At 41.9% G+C, this 22286-nt stretch overlaps 1 protein-coding gene across 3 annotated transcripts in view; it reads left to right on the forward strand.

Moving 5' to 3' along the window:
• The window catches only part of CERS6 (ceramide synthase 6), a 308139-nt gene that overhangs the window by 72412 nt on the left and 213441 nt on the right, over positions 1-22286 (forward strand). For all 3 annotated transcript variants that reach the window (XM_057744992.1, XM_057744993.1, XM_057744994.1), the window contains exon 2: positions 17540-17645. In XM_057744992.1, the coding sequence (XP_057600975.1) occupies positions 17540-17645 (106 nt within the window). The remainder of the gene's footprint in view (positions 1-17539; positions 17646-22286) is intronic.

Below are 22286 nucleotides of genomic sequence, written 5' to 3' on the forward strand. Positions count from 1 at the left end.
TGCCCACTGCCGACATGGGGGCATCGGGCAGAAGTCTTATTAGAACTTGAGGGATTTGTAGACAAATTCGTTAGGTTCACATGTCCCCCCCCCATGATTCCACCCTGGGACAGCGTGTTACATATGAGAAAGGAAAAGGAGAAGGTAGCCGACTGAGAGACGCTGTCTGTCCTAGAGTCTGACTTGGCTCTAGGTTTGGGGACAACACTCTTTCTGGGCCTCTGTTTCCTCACCTATAAATCCTCGGTAGTGCTAATTAAGGAGTCAAGTGAAATTAGGAGAGTGAGGGTACTTATAGAAAGCATAAGGCCTTGGATGAAAATAAGCTGTCATGATGATCAAGTAGATACTGCAGTGCTGTCATTAAACTTGATCTCTGTCTATGGGAAGGAGTTTGCTGAGGCTGTAGGAGTCTTCGAGTGATGTTGGGGTGGGGGCTTGTGAGGGCTGATGGAGACTTGGAACTGTGATCACTGTATGAAGATGTATATTATCATTCAACTTCTACCCTTGTATACACAAAACTGATGTTGATGCTGTCGAGTCAGCTTTCCCCATCCCTGTCAGTGTGTGACGGGTGCTATCCTCTCTGTTTTTTACGATCTTCTTTGCTTGTGAAACATGATAAGTAGTTGGTGTTGAAATTGGTGTTAGGCTCTCAGATTCTTCTGGGGGTAGTTTTAGCATGTTGGTAGATCATGAACTTACATGAAAACCTTTATGAGACACTCCTTCACGAATGGCTCACTGTGGTCTGAAATTCTGTAAAGTCGTTGTGTTATTGGTAATTCACCGTTAAGCTCAAGGGCACCGTCTTCGTTGACCTCCACACATCCAGAAATCTTCAGTGGTAGACCAGGAGTAAAATAAAACCAGCCATGGTTCATCGATGATCAAATCTTGTGGTTTTTGAGGCATCAGTGGACAATCCTTGTGGTTCTAATATCTGGGCCAAAAGAAATGGTCACAGACACGTGAGCATGTGTAACCAACTAAAAACAGAAACATTGGAGAGTGCCGTTCTTGGAGTAGAATAAGACAGGTCTGTATTTGTGCCCTCTAACGCTTAATTTTTAGTTCAAGTTCCTGAAACATTGAACTCTTTTCCTCTTTTGTGAACCACTGATAATCTACTTGCATATTCCTTGAAGATATTTTGAAGATTGGCTGAGATGAAGTGTGAAAGTGCTTGATATATTGCAAGGCACCTGACAGATGTAAGAAATTAAAGGATTAATATGTTACAGGATGGCTTGGAACTCTCCCAGACCTAGCAACTTAGATTTAGGGCCAGTTTGGTGACAGATCTACCAGTAACAGGGTCCTGTAAGACAATCTGTCAGTAGACCTTGAAGACTTGCTCCTCGCACCTCTGCTCTCCTCAGCTGGTCATCTGAAGAAGATGAGTGATAAGGGATGCCTAGACCCCATCAGAGAGCGAGGATGAGGACAGTGACAAGGAAGACATCTGTACGAGTGCTGAGGGGTACAGAGAAAGGGGATTCTCAAGCACTCCGGCAGAGCTCTGGATGTGCTCTATGTGTCAAAAGCTGACAGAATGTGCTGGAAGCAGGAGTTAGGGACAGAGCTGCCGAAACTGCAGTCGGTAAGTGAAACAGGCAGAGGCAATAATGACAGATGCTGTGCGGGTGCCGTTATACCCCTCAGTGAGAGGTCTGGGTATCATCATTCTCAGTGCACAGAGGAGAGCAGATTGAAAATGAAGCCTGCCTCATACGTGTACAGCATTCCCCAGAGAGTCACTGACCAGTATTGTAATTTTAGAAGCATCATAATGCTGTGAAAATATCAGCTTCCTCCCATAGATAGTGGCTTAAAGCCTTTCCTGACTACAGAGGTATTTTCATATATAAACATACACTGTACAATTTTTCTTCTTATACATATCTTTAATGTCTTTTGCATCTTATTTGATGCAAATGCAGGGGCAGGGATTTCCCTGGCGGGCCAGGGGTTAAGACTCTGCACTTCCACTGCAGGGGGCACGGGTGTGATCTCCGGCTGGGGAGCTAAGATCCTACATGCTGAGCGGTGCAGCCAATAAATAAATAAACAAACAGATAAATAAATGCTCTTAAAAATGCAGGGGCATATTTTTCATTGTGTAAGAGAAATACACAGTTTCTTTGAATTTTATGAACTTTATCTTTAATGGCTAGATTGTATGTTTCTTGAATAGTTGAACTCATGGTGAAATATCTGAAGTCTAGAGTTTTTGTTTATTTTTTCAGAATCCTGGAAATGTGGAGGCAATTTTGACATTTCTCAAGTCAATGTGGGCTTTCCAAGAATCTCAGCTCTTAGCTGATGGCACTCAGCCTTTCCAGTCTCCGATCCGCACCGCTGATGAGATTGGAGTAGGCTAGACTGACAGGTCCCTTTTACTACAGCTATTTCTGATTTAGCTGTAATTTTTGGAAAGTCTCTTGTGAATTTTTTTAACAGTAGCAACGACAAAAACAAAGTCTCTGCCCGTGATTATTTATTAATAAAAGCAGCCATTGTCTAAGGGTCTCTTCTATTCCCTTCGAGAATAGAATAAAAGTTAGATTCAGAAAAGAATCCTTAAAGAACTAAAAAAATCAAAATTTTAAATTAGGATAGAAAAGATGGATGAGGAAGGGTTTATGGGATGCACGCTATTCGTGAAGAGAGAAGGATGCAGGATGACTTAATCAGTGTTTTCAAATATTTGAGGAGGTTATTGACTGTACCATTTCTCCAGAGGGCTGAGAAAAGAGGAAATGGGTTTATATTTCAGCTCGAAAGAATGATGCAGGAAGAACATTTTGAGTTAAATGTGGTGAAAAACTAAAATAGGATACCAAGAGAAGATTTTTTTCCTACTTTTTTTATTTTGAAATAATTATAGATTCACAGGAAATTGCAAAGAAATGTGCAGGGAGGTTTCATGCTCGAAGGAAGTTTCTGAATGATCTCTCTAGAGAGAAAGTTCGGCTTGGAGAAAGGAGGCTGGGTCAGCAACGTAGTAATCTTTTAAATTTTCTGGCTCTTTAATGAATTTTTGCCACCCTCATGTTCTTCTCATAACGAGTTTCCCACTACAGCTTAGTGACCAGCACAGATCAGCGCTCCTGGTGTGTGAAATGCGTGCTCCTTGTAATGAGAATTTAAGACTAGCCAGCATTTATTGAATATTTTCCCAGTGTTGAACACTGTGCTGGGAGGGTTACATTCATTCTCTCATTCCTCACACACATTCTGCAAAGTAGGTTTTATTGTTTCCATTTTTCACATGTGGTAACTAAGGTTCGGAAATGTTAAAGAGCTTTCCAACATTCCAGGCTCTGAGCAGATTCTCTTGGGATATGGGCTTGTTCTAAAGGAATTTTCCTTTCTATTCTATGATGCTACCTAGAAAAAAATCCGTGTGTTTTCCTAAGGAGAGAATTGTCTTCTGCCTGCCCGCTGCTGCGCATGCCCTCTTCCCCTACATCTGTCCCTTTCCAATTGGTCTCAAGATGCCAATGATTTAGAAGTAATCCACAACATGAACAGAGCATAATTATGATTTTCATCATATAGATGAAGACATGGAGAAGTTCTGTGGCGTCTCCAGGCACAGGCAGAAGCAGTTATTTTCTGGGAGGTATCTTAAAACTCTCTGGACGTATTTGGTTAATGTTGGTAACTTTTTTTTTAAATAAATTTATTTTATGTATTTATTGGCTGCGTTGGGTCTTCGTGGCTGCACATGGGCTTTCTCTAGTTGCCGAGAGCGGGGGCTACTCTTCATTGTGGTGCGCAGGCTCCTCATTGTAGTGGCTTCTGTTGTTGTGGGGCACAGGCTGTAGGCGCATGGGCTTCAGTAGTTGCGGCACATGGGCTCAATAGTTGTGGCTCACAAGCTGTAGGGCACAGGCTCAATAGTTGTGGTGCACGGGCTTCGTTGCTCCGTGGCATGTGCAGTCTTCCCAGAGCAGGGCTCGAACCCATGTCCCCTGCATCGGCAGGCGGATTCCCAACCACTGCGCCACCTAGGAAGTCCTGTAACATTTTTCTTGAAGTGATTTCATACCATTTCGTATCTTCTGGTGTGCCATTGACTTGGACATCATCCTTTGCTCTACTTGACAGGGTACTGAGATGGCATTTTATTTTTATGCCACCTGCCGTTCTCTCCCGTGTCTCAGTCACCGTGGAGCCCTTTGCTTGAAGAGCTCCATGGAATTAGCTGAATTGCGGCTGTCTTAGGGCTTTGCATGTTCAATTTTGGTGTCCTTGAGGTTTTGAGTCTTACCTGGCATCCGGTTCATCTCTATTTTTAAAGATATTTATTTTTTATTTTTGGTATTAAAAGTTTGCACTCATTTTAAGATGTGGAAAACCATAGGAAAGCATAAAAAAGAAGGTTAAAGTAAGCCACAGTCCTATTATCTGGCAATAGCATATCTTCAACTTCTTTTATTGTGTTAGAAATTTATATGTATAGATAAGTAGTTATCACATAAACATTATTGTACCTCTTGTTTCTGAGCATTTTTCCATGTTAGTAAATATTCAGTGAACACTAGTAAATGTTGTTCATCTTTAAAATAAATATAAAGCATACGTTTGCCCAAACTTAAATACTACAGATAAGTATAAAATGCACATTAAGCTTCCTAATCCCCCCAAATTATCACTGTTAACAATTTCTCACTAATCTTCCTGATAAAAGTGTTTTTTTTAAGTACATTTATAGGTCAAATGTGATTATATTCTAGGTAATGTTAAATGTCTCAATTTCAAAAAAGCAAAAATGTGTAACAGCATTATATGAAATGTAACTATCAAATTTCAAAGAACCTGTAAAAAGCAGACAAAAATAATAACATTTTACAATAAGTAGTAACAAAACTATATATTAATTGTAAAACACTAAACAAATTCCAAGTTTTTTTTGACAACTACTCTATTCGAAGAGTATTTTGGTCCTAGAAGAAATTAAAGTTCAAAAGATTATTTAAAATATGTAATGAAGGGACACTCTATGAAATATTATGGGCCATATATTGAAAGCTTTACTACGATATAAATCCATGGTTGCAAATTACATCATTGTTAAAAAATAAAAGATAATACATTGCATGGAAAAAAAAGGTGTTTTTTTTTTTGAGCACACAAATGGGATATCACACTTGTGCTGTGTGTTGCCTTTTGCATTTACTGTTACGTGTTTAAGCATCACAGATCGAGGTGATTGTAATGGAATCCCATTGTTTGGATATGCCATATTGTTTCCTGTCTTTTTTGTTATTTCTGCAATACCACAATCAACTTTATTTTAAAAAATGCCAGTAAGTTGTCCACTCATCTCTGCAGAATCCGGATGCCTCTTTCCAAGATGGATTCAAACAGCACTGCAAGTGGCCACAACACATGGCTTGTAGGATCTTAGTTCTCCAACCAGGGACTGAACCCGGGCTCCCAGCAATGAGAGCTCGAAGTCCTAATCACTGGATCGCCAAGGAATTCCTGTCTCCACTTTAGAATGACTTTAGACATACTACAAAAAGAAACCTGGCTAGGCAACATTATTTACAACCAGAGTCAAAAGCATATCCTCCAAGTATGGTTTGAACATGACCCTTACCCTGAAAAAGCAACCAGGAAACAGCTGGCCAAGGAAACTGGCATTCCAGAATCTAAAATTCAGATTTGGTTTAAAAACCAGAGAGCAAGACAGAGATGATTGGGGTTCAGCTCCTCCTTAGGAAAAGACCAAATCCATGGACAGAACCAGCCTCAGGCTTACACTCAAGAATACTTACCAAAAGGAGCCACACAAGACCAGGCATCTGTCCCAAGAACTCAATCAAACATCCTAGTTCAAGCCTTCGAGAGGAACCAATTCCTTGATATTGCAACCAGGAAAACACTAGCCAAACAGGCATTTCAGAATCGAGGATTCAAATGTGATTTCAGGACCCAAGATCTCTGTACCCTGGGCAGAGCAAAAGTGAGCCTGTGAATTCATTGGTGGATGGCCCAAATGGGAGACCTGGTCTGACAGTTCAGCAGCACAAAATTGACCTGTGCACTCTCCCAGGCAGATCTCATCATTTTCCCTCCTCCAGTTCTTTCAGCAAGAACCAACCACTTCTACCTGTTCTTCTCCCATCCCACGTATCCTCTGTCCCTTGTGTGAGCCAAGGACAGAGTGTCATGATGCAGCCCATGCAGGCTGTGCAGGGAGGAGAGAAGTCTCCCTCCACTCTAATACTTGGAAATTATGTGCCAGTGCTGCTGCCTATGGGAGGAGACCCAGATACTCAGAATTCTCTCTGGCCCCAATACCAAGAATGCCAGGATCACCAAGAACAGGCTGACATGGGAGTACTGCAGTTGGAAAGACTATTCTCAGCCTCAACCTGAACACAAAAAACAACTGCCACAGGATCTAGGCCAGGTGGACATATCTTACATTCTGCAGTGGTGGGATGAGTGCTGCCAGGCTCTGACTGCAGAGTGGGGTCCTCAAAAAAGGGACCCACTGAGACAGACTGGTGGCCACAGCACACAAAGTCAGCTGGAGCACCATCTCATGCCCTCAGCCAAATGCACCAGCAATATATAGAAACCTCAAGAAGCCTTTAGGTCAACTCCTGCCATCCACAGATTGTCAGTAAAAGGTACAAACTTTTATGAATCCTGATCCACAGGAAGAGGACTCTCCAGAATTTTCAGGCTCTTCTGAACACACTGCAAAGCTCACCAGGGCTTCAGCTTCAGGAGGAAGATGGCATTCTGAACCTGATCCAGGCCTCCTTTCTTTTGATGCAGACCAGAGCAATTTAAAGAACAATGAATAAGGAAGTCATCCTGTCAGGGGCAAAACCAAAGCAGAGGGAAACCCTTGGAAACCCAAACGGAGGTCGTTTTTCTTGTGGGCAGTGGTTATCTTCTGTACTCCACTAAGTGAAAGACTGTTTCCAAGCTTCACACTGCCTCTGGAAGCACTATGGGCGCTAGGCAGTGGACACATCTCCTGAAATCTTGTGAAAAAAACACATTTTACTGACAAATATGCTCCTCTCTCTGCAATCATGTCCTCCATAGTCTGGAAAATCCACAAACTGCAACCTAACTCAGGCGAGAACAGGTGTCTGAGGGACACAGAACTTCTTTCCCTCCTGGCAACATAAGAGGGCAAACGTGAAATTAGTTCATTGTGTAGAAAATGAAGGGATGCTGTACTTCCTGATGTGAGTTCATGTGAGCTTTTTCCCAGAGCTCTGAGGGTTTAAATTGGGAACTAGATACTTACTACCTCAACATCTGTCATTAAGGGAATGATTAAATAGATTAGGACAAATCCATAATACTGAGTAATCTTCACTTAGAAGTGTATTTTTACTTACATACAAAAAAATTACAAGGAAATTATATAGCAACACCATATCATCACTGAACACAGTCCAATGATGCTAATATTTCCACTTTAGTTTTTTGTATATTTTTGCATATGTGTATATACATGTCCACAAAATTTCTCCTCTTATTGTAAATACATTATACATTAATTTAAAACCTGGGATAACCATTCTCATTCTCAGTCTTCTCCCTTCTTTTGAAAACATAAATTTGAAAATAGATTTTGGTATATGTTGCTTTACCTTGGGAATAAAAATGTCTTTAAAAAAAAAAAAAAAAAAAAAATGCCAGTATATCCGGAGGGTAAATTTCTGTTAGAATATATAACTAATAATGCCCACAAGGGCGTAGGCAGTTGGCCGGTTTGCTCTATACTGGTAAGTTGCCTTTCAACGATTGCACCAGTTTAGACACCCACCAAGAGTTTACTAGGGCACCTGTTTCTTTTTACTCTTGCCAGCATTGGAATTTGTCAAAATCTAAGCATTTGTGGCTGGTGTTACAGGGATAATGGTACAATGTTTTGATATCAGCTTTTTAAATTAAGTGAGCCTGATCATCTTGTCGTAGGTCTGTTGGTCATTGTTGCTTATTTCTGTGAACTACCCATTTCTATCCTCTCTGCAGGCTTTACTCAACTTCCATGAGCAGTTATTGGCATTCTTGTTCTCCAAATCCTCGACTATATTTCACATTATCAGGCCCAGCCTGAAGGGTATGAAAAAATTTATTTATTTATTTATTTGTTTATTTATTTATTTATTTATTTATTTATGTATTTATGTATATATGTATTTATTTATTTATTTATTCTCACTGCCCAGATGATTTCATTTGTCTTTATGGCTTTACGTGGCATCTGTATGTTGATGACACCAAATTTGTATCTCTAGCCCAAACCTCTGCTGAACCCCAGACTACTCTTCCCAGCTGCCTGCTTGGCATCTCCACTTATAAGCCTAATAGCTTGTAAGTCTAACCTCGCACTACCGCCCCCATGCTAACTGTGTCCTTCCAAGGGCTCAGGCCAAAGACCTGTTGGCATCCATTATTCCTCTCTTCCTCTCTCATCCCATGTTCAATGCAGTGTGTGCTGGGGCCCAACCTTTAAGGTAGTTTGAGGACTTGACCACCTCTCACCACCTCTTTTGCCACTGCTCCCTTTGGGCCACAGCCATCTCTTGCCAGGATAACTGGAGCAACCCCCAGTTGGCCTGGCTGCTCCCATTCTCACTCCCCTTCAGTCTGTTCTCAAGAGAGGAGCCAGTGATGCTGCTTAACTATGAATCAGTCATTTAGGTTTTCTTCTCAGAGTCCTGCCGTGGCTTCCTGCCTCACTCAGGGTGAAAGCCATAGTCCCTCAGAAAGCCCGCAAGGTGCAGTGATGGGGCTGCCTGCTACTCCAACCCCACCTTTCTCTCTCACTCTTACTAACTCTGCTCTAGCCTCATTGGCCCCCCGGATGTGCCTGCAACATCTCAGGCATACTCTTTCCTCAGGGCCTTTGCTTTTAGCTGCTGTTCCTTCCAGAATGTTCTTCCACTTCTCTTCTTACTTAACTTCCTTGCCTCCTTGGGAATCTGCTCACTATCTCCGGAGCCTTCCCTGACCAGTCCATTGAAAACTGCATCCCACCCCATCCTTCTTAGCAGGCATCTTCCTGATAGTACTTTTTACTATCTTGTGTCACATGCACCACTTTTTTCTATCCCTTCCTCCCCGCAAGAATGTAAACTCCTTAAAAGCAGGGAATTTTGTTCACTGCTGCATCCCAAAAACTTAAAGCAGGGCTGACGCATTGTAGGTACTCAGGGAGTCATTTGTTAGTGTGAATCATTAAGCTGTTTACCATTTTCCCTATTATGAAATGATGGTGCATGAAAATCTTTCCACTGATGGCTTTTTTTCTTTGTTTGACAGATTTCCCTAGATAAATACCTAAAAGTGAGATTTCTGAGTGAAGGTGTATGACTGTATTGCATTATTTTAACAGTGCCTTTTAAATCAACTTTTATTATTTTAGGGAAAGGAGAAAATGTTTTTATTAATAGATTATGTTAGGATTGACCAGATCTAAATCTTGTCTAAACTGTTTAAGCGTTAAGACCTTGAGCAGATCCTTTACCTTCTTTGAGATTTAGTTTATATGCCTCTGAAATGGGACTAACATTTACTTTGAAGAGTTGTTGTTGGACTTAAAAAAAAAAGAAGAAAACATTGCAAAGCGCTTGACACTTAGTAATTGTCAATAAATATCATCCTGGCCTTCTTTCCACTAAATGTTGTCTTGGGGCGGCTTTATCTTAGAATGGTAGACTACACGGTCCCACACATACACCTGCTCAACCAGGCACGTGCACCCATGTCTATCTAAACACGCACCCACGTAGCTTTCAACATCCAGTCTATACGGTTCTCGTAAGTTTTCAGTTTGCAATCCTTCCTGTGAGTGTAGCCACGGCACACCTGTACCTGGTGAGTGCTGGAGCCTATGGGAGTGATGGTGGTCAGGCAATGAACGGAACCAATCACCCCTGCTCATTTCTTTCTTCTTGGATGTTCACTTGTTCATACTCCGGTTTCTCTCCAGCACAGTCTGGGGTGGGACATATGTTATTTCTCATAATTAGGCTAAAGTATTTAATCTGTTATTAATTGGTTGTGATTAATGTCAGAGACCTTCCAAGTACTTTTGTATTTACCAATATATGTGCCATTTCTGATGTCCTCTGTTTTTCTCCTGAGATCTAAGCTTCCCTCTGCTTTTGCTTCCTTTCAGCCTGAAGAACTCTCTTTAGTATTCTTAAAGTGGGGGTCTGGGGGCAAATTCCCTTTGTTTTCCTGTCACCTCCATTCTTTGAAGAGAACTTTTGCTGGACATAGAATTTTGGGGTGACAGTTGTTTGGGCTTTGTTTTTGCTTCTAGCACTTTAAAGGTGTTGCAGTGATGTCATTGAACCTCTGTGATATCTGATGAGAAGTCCTTTGTTTTTCAAATTATTGTTCCCTGTATATAATGTGCTGTTTTGTCTGGTGACTTTCAATATTTTCTCTTTATCTTTGGTTTTCATCAGTTAGACTGTGATTTTGTCTAGATTTTCCTTTTTTGGGAACTTATCTATTTTGGGGATTCTTGAGCTTCTAAAATCTGTATGTTTATGTCTTTTATCAGATTTGGGAAATTACAGACTTTTACTTCTTTCTATTATTTCTCCTGGTATTTTCTTCTTCTTCCTCAGTCGGTCTCGTTTTCTCCTGGAACTCCAGTTACCCATATGTTAGCCTTTCGAGATTGCTCCACAGTGTTCTTCTTTGTTTTGTCATTTTTTTCTTTCTCTTGCTCAGACTGCATTATTTCCATTGCCCTATCCTCAGGTTCACTGAATGTCTTTGCATGTCTCTTCCCCTGCATTTGGGCCATACTTTCCTTGCTCTCTGTCAGCATGTTAGATTGTATCCTGGACATTGTGAGAGTTACGTTGTAGAGATTCTGGGATTTTTTCCATTGCTCTGAAGAGTGTTGAGATGGGTTAACAAGCAGTTTGCTCGAATTCACATTGTAGCCTGTCAGGCCTGCGGTGGACTGGGCCTTCAGTCTCCATTCAGTTCTTTAAACCTTAGCTCCTGCCTGCTTTCAGTTTACCTTGTACATACATGGTTTGGGGTCAGCCAGAATCGTCCTTCGTTTATATGCAGAATGAGGTTTGGCTTCTCTGGCTTTTTTGTTTTGTGGTTCTCTAGTCATTCTCTGATTTCCCCAGGCTCCTTCCCTGGTCCCTGCAGCTACACAGAGAGTGTGTTTTCCTGTCAGAGCTTTATCTGCGGCTATGATTGATCTCAGAGTTGAGCTGCAAACTAAATATATAAATAAATGGAAAAAATAAATAAGTAAATAAGTAAATAAATGGGGGCTTGCTCTCTGCTGGTTTCCTGCTCTAGCTTTTGACTTCCCTCCAAAGTTTACTTGCTTTTAGTCCATCTCAAGAGCCCTCAGGGAGGTTGGTTTTGTTTTTAGGGGGTTGCCGAATTGTGCAGTTTTTAAAGATGAAAAATCAATTTGTTGGGACTTCCCTGGCAGTCCAGTGGTTAAGAATCTGCCTTCCAATGCAGGGAACATGGGTTCGATCCCTGGTCAGGGAACTAAAATCTCACACGCCGCGAAGCAACTAAGCCCATGTGCTCTGGAGCCTGCACGTCACAACTAGAGAGCCTGTGCACCACAACTCCTGAGCCCGAGAGCTTTGGAACACACGCGCCACAACTAGAGAGAAGCACATGCCACAGCAAAGATCCTCTGTGCTGCAACTGTGACCCGATGCAGCCAAATAAATAAAGAGATAAATATTAAAAAAATCAATTTGTTGGGAGTTCATTTCTCCATATCGAAAACAGAATGCTTCTTTTAATTATTTTTTTAAATCGAAATCTTTCCTGGGATAGTTGTAGATTCACATGCAGCTGTAAGAAGGGATACACTGAGAGCTCATGTGCCCTTCTCCACCTTCCACCAATGGTACCATTTTGTAAAAGTATAGTATGACATCACTACCAGGATACTGACATTGATGCAATCTGTTACACTTACGCAGTGGTACATTGTCTGTGTGTGTGTGTGTGTGATGTAATTCTATACAGTTTTTTATCACGTGTAGGTTTGTGTGTCCACCACCATAGCCATCCAACTACTTTGAAAAGTGTAGGAAATGTTTGCGTCAGAGAGGACTAAAAATCTCTGGCCATGCTCCCCGCTGAAGATGATTACGTAGTATTAAGTGATTAGAACTGACATATACCCTGTAAACATTTTTTTTTTTAAATCAGTCTCTTTTTCCATACTGTAAAGGTGTTTGAGTGCAAGAATCACTTCTTGTTTTGTGTATACCGTTAAGCACATCACAGCCCAGAGCTTACCTTTGTGCTCTGTGCAGAGACATTCAATTCATGTTTAAAATACAAATACATGTTAAATAGAACTAAAAAGCAGGAATGTCTTAGGTGTTTTCTCTGCTTTTACACTGAGACTAGTATTTTTCAAAGCTTACATCCTCACTGTATTTGCTTTCAAATATGTTATACTACATGAAAGTACTTCATAGATGTTTGATCTTTTGAAGGTGGTGTTCTTGCCTTTGATAAAAAAGTAATTAGGTGAGCATTTCCTGGTGGAGGCGATCATCAAAGCTTGAAAGTACATATTCCCTTTCAACTATTATGTTTGTAGGTACTCTACCCCACCCTCTGTCTATCTCATTCTGTTTCTCTCTCTCCTAAGACAACCCTTGTGAAAGACAGTTTTTATGAACTTACTTCTGTTAGAACCAGCATTGGAGGAAAAAAAAAATCCAGTGTTGCTCTAATGGACCATGACAGGAGATGATAAAATTACCGTAGTTTCATTATGAGTTTTATTTGGTGTCTAATATGCCTTCTTAAAAAACAATGCCAGCAGTGATTCACGAATTCTTTGGAGAATAAACAAATAACACTTCTATTTTCATATAATCTTATATAAAATTATATCATATAATATGTATGTATATATCATATAATACTTTTAGGAAAATAAAAAACTATATCTTCGCTCATTTGGGATTTGAAATTAATGTTTTCTGCCTATCTTGTGAAATTTTTTAAATCTTGGAAATTAAGTGTTTGGCTCTCTGTGCTAGATAAGTTGAAAAGAGAATGCCTAGTGAGAGCTTGGTGGAGCCTAGTGAGAGGTTGTTGGGGCCACTTTGACTTTATAGGGACAATGGAAATTATGGAAAATTAATGGAAATTGAGTGATCAGTCTCCTACTCTCTGAGTCCCAAATGAGGACCCTGAATAGATGTGGATATTTAAGGGAATTAAAATGCACAACCCCTATGGAAACAATAGGAAGGACATCTTCCTTTGTATTCTAGCTGATTTGTTCATTCATCCATCCATCCATCAAATATTCATCAAGTGCCCCCAGTATGCCAGGCGTTTCATAAAAGTATTCTATGACATAGTAACTTCTTTCAGAGGATTGAAGTGGCTTGATTTATTGTACATCCCCATCAGGGACCGTTTAAACTTTAAAAATCTTCAACCTTCCGTTGAGTTAAATTCCGTTAAATTTGTCTGTCACTCCTCACACCCCTCCCCTCTCCCCAGATCCTCAGCATTTGGGACTTACCTTGGCCAGTGAATTAAGATGGGGAGCTGATGAAAACATTGACTTTCCTATCCTTTGCTTCCCTTCTCCTGGAGGCGGAGAACACTTGCCTCTCTCACCGTCTCTACAGAGTGGGCGTGGTGATAACCCTGCCGCATCTGGGTGAGGGAGAATAAATGGGTTTGTGTGCTGGGTCTCTGGAGATGGGAAGTTTCATTAAGGTCATTCCAGCCTCCATGAGAAGAACTACACACACAGGGAAGAGGGACACATGTATACGTACTAACTCTCCTGTGACAAGTGTGGGCACAGCACCCTGGGGGCCATGGGGATTGATAGGAGAGCTGGGAAGGTTTGGACCCAGAGAGAAGGCCCGGTGTGGATGGGCTCGGAACCTGAAGGCACTGCTGGTGTGGACTCAGTGTGGACCTATGCCAGGTCTGAGGCTTGATGATGAGGGTTGCTACTGTTTGTTGCCCAAATGGGGAACACAGATGATGGTGGCAGAATAACAAACAGGGATGCTTTTGTCAGTAAAGGTGGTACCATTAATGATGATGCTGGGACAACCGGGCTGTGAGGGTAAACTGAGGCAAGTGGTTATTCTACCTGATGACCCTTGTCTTTTTTAGTTTCCTGTCTTGGTTTCTGGTTTCTTCTTTTCTGCTTGGTACTTTCAGAGCTTGTTGGATGTGCATGGCTGAAGCTTAGGGGGTTGCTGGACCCAGAGAGTCACAGTGTGTAAACGCTCTGGGCTCACATCAAAGATTTTAGCTAACGACACCATGTAACATTATGTTTTAGCATACACACGTGTTTGTATATACACACAATTTATATACTTATGTAATTATTGCAGTTGTTTACGTATGAGGCCATTGGGCACAGAGAGATTAATTTCTGAAGCTGGGGCTCCACAGGTGCCCAGACCAGCTCGGTGACTCGAGGTGAGTGACGGGTGCCGCAAGCTTGAAGAAGACACAGACACAGACTGAAGAGAAAAGTGGGACCGGGGGGCTCAAGCCCTCTCCGATCAAGAGCCCTGCTGACTCATCCCACGTTGCTTTTATTGAGTTCTTTGGCTAACATTCTCAGGTTACACCCATAAACAATCAAAGGCCTCACATGACTGAGGCAATGATCTTTGTTTGCTTCCTGGGTCTGAGTTGAGCAGGTGTGGATTTGAGCTGGGGGTGGAGAGCAAAACAGCCCTGGGGGCTGGAGACCTCTCTCAGATATTGGGGGTCTCTGCCCCACCCCTGTTGGCCCCTCTGCGACTGTGCCTGTCTTAGGTTGTTCCTCCCTTGAGGAATCTTACCCGTCTCTGGCTAACCAGTCATCCTCCAGGGCCAAACAGGGTGATATAAGGAAGGCTCTATGCACCACCCCTGTTGGCCCCGCTGCGGCTGTGCCTGTCTTAGGTTGTTCCTCCTCTGAGGAATCTTACCCGTCTTTGGCTAACCAGTCATCCTCCAGAGCCAAACAGGGTGATATTAGTCTCCACGCCCCACACCCTCAGCTCCTCCACTGCTCAAGCAGGACATTCTGAATCCCATCGCTGGGCCCACATATTTTAACATTTTCAAGGTTTCAGAAAGGCTCCTGAATGTCTTCCCACACATAGGCAGACAGTAGCAGAGATAATGCCCACCCATCCTTCAGACGTTGTTTACAGAGCATCATATTTATTTGATAACTCTGATTATCAAAATTTCTTATGGTTGATGATCAAGGGGTATGCCTTCTTCAAGATGCCGTTGTTATTAGTTCTGGATACTTAGAGAAGAGTTTCAGAGAAGTTTTTCGAAGTGTAAAAAGAAGAGGAGTGAAGTGTAAAACCTTATACTGTATGACATACTAAAAGAACCTTTTTGAATGTCTCTGTATGTTACTGGGAGATGGTGGCAGAGGTGAGGAAGCTGCTTCTGAAGAGATTCTGTTGAGTGAACTTCTTGGCTCTCCTACCGTGGCGCTGTGCACCACCGTGGGGCCCACAGAGGTGGCCTGTTAACCGGTCAGCGGCACTCCCAGCAGTGACGGCAACAGTGCAGACATGTACAGAACCAAGCCAGTTGCCCAGGTTTCTCGACCCCCTCCTGCGTGTGCCTGGCATTGTCACGGCGTATTCAGAGATGGAGCGACCAGCCTCTGCGTGTAGACGCGACACTCTTTACGAGAAGAAAGCAGACCCTGTAGTAGACCGGGAGGTCGTTACAAGGATGATGATGCCAGATTCCAAAAGGGAATTTGCACACAGCGTTTCAGAAGCTGTGGGAATTGGGAAGACGAGGGAGGGCCTGGGAGAAATAGGAGAACAGGGCAGAGTAGAAAGCAGCCATTGGAGGTGTCGATTTTGGCTTTTATACCAAATTAATTTTGCTATTTTACCTTTTTAAAAAACTTTCACTGATCTCCTGCCTTTTCACCCCCTCATTATACCTCACGATGAAGAGGCAGATAACCACGAAGCAGGGCACTCTGTCAAGGAGACAAGTTCCGGACACTCTTCTGTGGTCTTTGCCCCTCAAGCTTGCTTTCTTTCCACTAGCTACATCCATAGCTCCACGATTACTGTGCATAGTGAAGACACAGGGTTATTTAAAAAACGCTACACTTCTCTTTAAGACGGTAGGGGCATAGGTAACATGATTTAGAACATTTTACATTAAAAAGAACAGAGAATGCAAAAGCTTGGGAAAACTCCAGTTCCTAGACTTACGTTCTAGAGAGGTGGTTATTCTTCCTAACTTTGTCCCAGAGAGCCCAGTGAAACAGGATTTATATTCTGTTTTCTGTGTGTATCTTTCTGTGGTTTAGGGTTACATGCACAGTGCTCTATTTTCCTGTTTGAATACATTTTTTTCTCTTTTACTTGAACTAGGACCCAGTGGGATATTATGCCATACCATGTATGTTAAACTTCATTAGTCCCCCTTAAAAAAAATTCCTCGTTTATCTACTGTTCTTTAACTCATTCACTATTATTAAAGAAGCTTCATCTAAGATTTACTCATGGCCTGTTTTGTAGATTTATCAGTTGTCTTTGGCCAGCAGTACATTAATTGGGTCATACTTTTATATGATATTTGTATTTATAGAAATTCTTACATGTCACTAATAAAAAGGAACATGTATCGCACCTTATTTCTTGAACATTTAGTCTAAAGCAAGTCTCATGCTTTTCTTTTTAAAAAAGTTCTAGAGACATCCTCATACTTTTGGGGCTCCATGTCCTCTGCCTGCATTCCTTCCATGCCTCGTTCATACATTTCATACATCAAACGCGGCCAGAAGTGCAGCTAAGTCTTCCCGTTCTTCTTGGCATCATCCTTTACTTACAATAAAAACGGTGCAGCTAACGCTTACAATCATTTCAGACTGTTCAGCAGGGCTGGGACGTCATGCTGCCTGACACCTTTCGTGACTCCTTGTAAGAAAGAAGCAAATAACCATAAAGTAGAGAATTTTAAGAAGTCATAAGGAATTGGAGCTGAACATAGCACACTTTGATCATAGAGGCAAAAGTGGCCAATTTTTGCACTAGGTTTGGTCAAAAGCATACTTTCTGTATGTATAATCAGATGGTTAGTTAACACTTTCTCATAGTAAAAATACAACATGACTTGTTTGTAAGAAAAGTCATGAATTATATCATTTCAAAATCATGGTTTGTTTAGTTTATGTATCTTGCTTATGCAGTTATATTTGTTTTTGATAGTCTTTCTAGCTGTTCAGTCTCATTAGAACTTGAGTATCAGGAGGTTTAAATATTTTAAAAGGATTTCTTTTTTTTTTTTTTTAACTGTTACTGCTGGGGGATTAAAAGAGAAAAAAAAGTTAAATCTGCTTTATAGGTACAGACATATGAACATTGACAGTGTCTACCTGTAAAATCCTATCAACACTTTATTGGGACAGTTGAGTAATGTTTAACTGATGACATTAACAACAGCTGTGGAGAGAATAACTTCTGAACGTCTCTCTTTTTTTTTTTTTCAGATTTGTAGCCAAACCATGTGCCATAGCCCTCAACATTCAGGCCAATGGACCACAAATTGCCCAGCCAAATGCCATTTTGGAAAAGGTCTTCACTGCAATTACAAAGGTAGGATTGTCCTTTTCGGGCATATGAATTGTCACAACCACTAGTCTCAGTCTGAAATCATTTAATTCCCTCTCTCTTGGGTTTAAAACTAACATTTGACTCGCCTCATGCGTGAAAGCCTACTCTTGGAAAGCATACAAGCATTGTGACTGGGTCGTAAAGGGCAGAAGCCCAATACACGTGGGTATATTTGAGCACTGTTTGTTTACTCCCAAGTTGATGGGAGAAGCTTGTCTGCGAAAGACCATCTAGATTAGATAGCGATTGGTCTAATTCTGTGCCTCTTAATCGCACCTGACATGAGCAGTATGTATGTATAACAGTTGGATGGGACTTTGTGGAGGCGACTGGGGACAGCTGAGGAATATAATTAATGTATGTGTGAGAAAATGCCCGTTTGCTTATCGCATGGTCCCTGTGTTCCAGCAGTTGTGATACACAGGCAGATGTGAACAAAAAAGGGAATGACGGAAGGAGAGATGACCTGCAACATGAAGGCATGAAGACCGAGGGTCGGGAGAGTTGTAAAGTACGGATTCACTGTAAGGAAAATGGGAGAGGAGATGATCATGCTGGTGAGGGTTAAAGTCCAAACCAGGAGTGGGAAGAGGAGGCAGGGGATGGAGGGAGGGGGGCAGAGGCAAGATTGCCATCTGTGCCAGCTGGTGTCTCCTTAAGCACAAAAAGGGGGACGTTCCTGGTGGCTCAGTGGTTAAGAATCTGCCTGCCAGTGCGGGGGACACGGGTCTGATCCCTGCCCCAGGAAGATCCCACATGCCGCGGAACAACTAAGCCCGTGCACCACAACTGTGGAGCCTGTGCTCTAGAGCCTGTGCACCACAGCTATTGAGCCTGTGCGCCACAGCTACTGAAGCCCGTGCGCCTACAGCCCGTGCTCCGCAGCAAGAGAAGCCACGGCAATGAGAACGGCGCGCACCACAATGAAGAGTAGCCCCCGCTCACCACAACTACAGAAAGCCCGTGTGCTGCAACGAAGACCCCATGCAGCCAGTAAATAAATAAATTAGTTAAAAAAATAAATTTATAAAGAGCAAAAAGGGGAGGAGGAAGACGGAAGTCAGAAACCCTCAAGCTATGGCCCTGAAAAAATAAAGCAAGTCACAGCATCTGCATAGCTGATTCCTACTTAGACCTCTCTCTTGACTTACTCTTTTGTGGACAAGAAAGAAGAAAAGAAGCGTAACCGTCTATGAGACGTATTGTGTGTTTGTGTATGAAATGGTTCCTTTTCCCACTTTCATTTTCCTGGGAGAACTACTGAGGCTTCGAAGATGTGATTTGACCATGTTAAGCAAATTTTATTCCTTTTTTGGTATTTGTATTGCTAACCATTTGTATTGCTTCTCTCTCGTCTTAAAACTATTAATTCAAATATTCAAACATGTTTGTTTATTTTATGGTCTTCATTTCTGCCAAGATTCTCTAGGGTTTCCCCCTCCATTCTTTTAAAAATGATATTTTTAATGGAAAAGTGGAAGAAAGCACCTGGTGTTTTTAACATCTCTGCTAGGAAGAAAAGTAGAATAAATGGAATTTTAGTTTCGTGGTATAATTTTACATTGCCGGTTTCAAACCTGAAGGGGCTCGTGTCCTATAGTGTTTAAAGGAAGAAAACATTAAAAAGGAACATTGCATTTTTATTTAATACATCAGTTTACTGAAGCACACACCTTTTTCCCCTCTAAAAAAGCAGATGTGGAGGGAGTTATAAAGTTCATTTTTTAAATATGATTACGACATATTTGCATTTACCTTGTGAACTACTCTAAATGCATAAAAAGCAAATTCTACCCAAATGTTATGCCTCCCTTTAGAAATCCTGCAGTGGACGTTTTATTTCCCTTGCCTTATGTTTATTATGGTTACTGGGGAAATTTTCTCTGTAAAGGTAATGAACGGATTTTGCAGGCAGGTGGACTGCTCTGGAGGATGTTTGCTTCTAGCTAATTTTAATGATCACATTCTCTTGGTTTCCAAGGTGATTCTTTTGGAAGTTTCTACATGATTAAGGCAGAAGCCTCAGGTTTTGAATATAAATGCAGCCAAAGTTGGAACTGCTTTTCCTTGAATTCTTTGTAGTTCTCCAGTGTTATTTGTGAGATGAGAAAGTAACAGATCAGTCGCCCAGAATACAAGCAGCAGGATTTGGAGAGTTTGAACAGTGATCGTCCAGCGTCCTGGCCTTGACTGTGGTTTCAGGTCACCTTTGGAGGAGGGCATGGTGATCATCTTTCAAGTGTGAAAACCTTTAAAATCTACTCCATACAGGACTGGCTGCACAATTTTTGGAGGTCAGTGCAGAACTAAAAGGCAGGGCCCCTTGTTCAAAAGACACAAAAAGGTGCCATTATAGGCATAAAAATAGGAAGCTTTGTCCTTTCTTGCATAGCCTCTCTCTGTCGACCTGTCAAGATTTTTTTATTTGGTGTTTAGTGTCATGCCCCCTTAGGAATACCCATGAGGCACGTGCAGACCCTGACAGGTACCCGGGACGCCACCCTGTGATTTAGTGCACGTACAGCCCACTAGCGGCTGGGCTTTTGCCTCTTGCCAGCTCCTGGGCTGGCAGGTCTGCCCTTCTCTGGCCGAGGGGAGAAGTTGAGACAGGCCTCTCCCCTTTTCATGGGCCACTGTCCCAACCCCTGGTGGACGGGGACCTCCCAGTGTGTTGCAGTCTCTGCTGCAAGACACACTAGGTCCCTGAACTGGGGGGAGCAAGAGGGTCGTCCCCACCGCGTCATCCCTCACGTGGACTGGGACGCTGCCAGCCCAGGGTGCAGAGGGCTGAGACGCCGTGGGGCGTGTGTTCCTAACGCCACCCCTTTCCGTGTTTACACTCAGGGCAGCAGTAGCCACTAGGCAGGAGCGGGAAGGGGAAAGCTGGGGGACCCTGGGGAACCAGGGGACAGGCAAGTAAGCCGCCCGGACTCGTCAGGGGCAGTGCCAGGACCGTATGTGAGCCAAGACTCCAAACCTCTGACACGTGTTCCCCCATCCCAGTGGACTTCATAAACAAAACACCGTTCCCGTGACAAAATTATCACGAATTTCAAGATGGCAACCATAGAACTTTAAACCCTAGTGTGAGCCCTTCTGAATCGGGATCCCTGTGTGAGGTCCTGGGTCACATACCCTGACTGAGCAGTTCTCATCTATGAAACGAGCTGATAAAGTTGGACCCCTTCATATTCTTCAGCAGTCTTTCCTTTTGAGGTCACATCTGCTTGTCGTTCTCACTTTCTTTTTTTCCTCTGTAAATCTAACATTTTATAAATAGTTCGGAGGACTACCTCTATTGCAAGTTAATTAAAGGCATTGGTTTTTGAGTCCGACCTGAGCTGTGTATTGGAGCATCGGCTCTGCTGCTTCCTACCATTGTGGTCTGGGGCTGTAAGTTGGTTAGTAAATGAGGGAGCATTTATTTGGGCCAGGGGCTCCCCCTTTTCAGTTTACATTAGGAGCACCTGAGGAGGTGAATGTAGATTGCTGCATCCGATTTCTAGAGATTCTGATTCAGTAGACTTGTGATGGCCCCAAGAACCAGCAATTATGAGTTGTCAGACTTATTCAGATGCATGGAATGACTGTTCTTCTTTACAGTGAATACTTCTGAGTTCCCTTTTTTGAGAAACTTTTGAGCCAGTTTCTTAACTGGCTATATCAAGAGTTACCTGAATGAGGTAGATATAAATCAATCAATTTATCTATTTATTTATATATCTATCTGTCTTTTGGCACATATCTATAATCCCAACAGCCTCATTTTATCATTAAATCCGTTCTTGAGCCATAAAGGGAAAAAAAATATATGTCAGCTATGAAATGAGGTTTTATGATGTAGAGAATTATGAGACTATCATATCATAATCTGCTTTTGGTATATTACACTATATTTTAAAAATGATATGCAGATTTCCTATAATTTGTTTTTCCTCATTTTCCTCTTATACCTATTTCTTTTTATTTTTCTTTTCCATCCTTGTATGGGTTATGTTTATTAAAATTAACCTAGGTATTTCTGGTATAAAAATGTCTATATAAGTCAGAATTGTTCATTTTTTTCCTTGGAAATCTTAAAAAAGGAAACAAACTATGGAGAACAACATTTATTGTATTATAAACACAGAAATAAAAATATATACACACACACAAAAAGGAAAATCTCACAAACTTTATTTTTGGCAAACTAAGAGATATATATCTCTAGATTTCAAAATATATGTAAAAGCTAAACAATAACAGTTGGAGTTGGATAGAAGCCGAGTAGGAGGAAGTGAAAAGCATGAAGTGTGGTTGGAGGGCCCCATGGAGGTAGATTTCAGAAAAGCCAGCAAAAATGACAGCTCCTAAAGGTGAGACCCAAGCTGTATCCACTGTTTGCAACACTAGGTACAGGAACAGGTGAGCAAGATGGGCAGATGCCCTCCTAGACTCAGTTTAACTCAAGAAAGTTGAGGAAGTACACAGAAAACATCGTGGATGGCACGTTTTCAGGAGGCAGTGTACCTCGAAGGCAGCTGAACTGACAAAAGTACCCTCCCTGCTCCCTATACTACCAGGAGCTGATTGAGAAAATCCAACTCACTCATTGATGGGTAATAAAGAAGAAACACACAGCAT

The sequence above is a fragment of the Hippopotamus amphibius genome, chromosome 8 (genome assembly GCF_030028045.1).
Source record: "Hippopotamus amphibius kiboko isolate mHipAmp2 chromosome 8, mHipAmp2.hap2, whole genome shotgun sequence".
Taxonomy (NCBI): Eukaryota; Metazoa; Chordata; class Mammalia; order Artiodactyla; family Hippopotamidae; genus Hippopotamus; species Hippopotamus amphibius.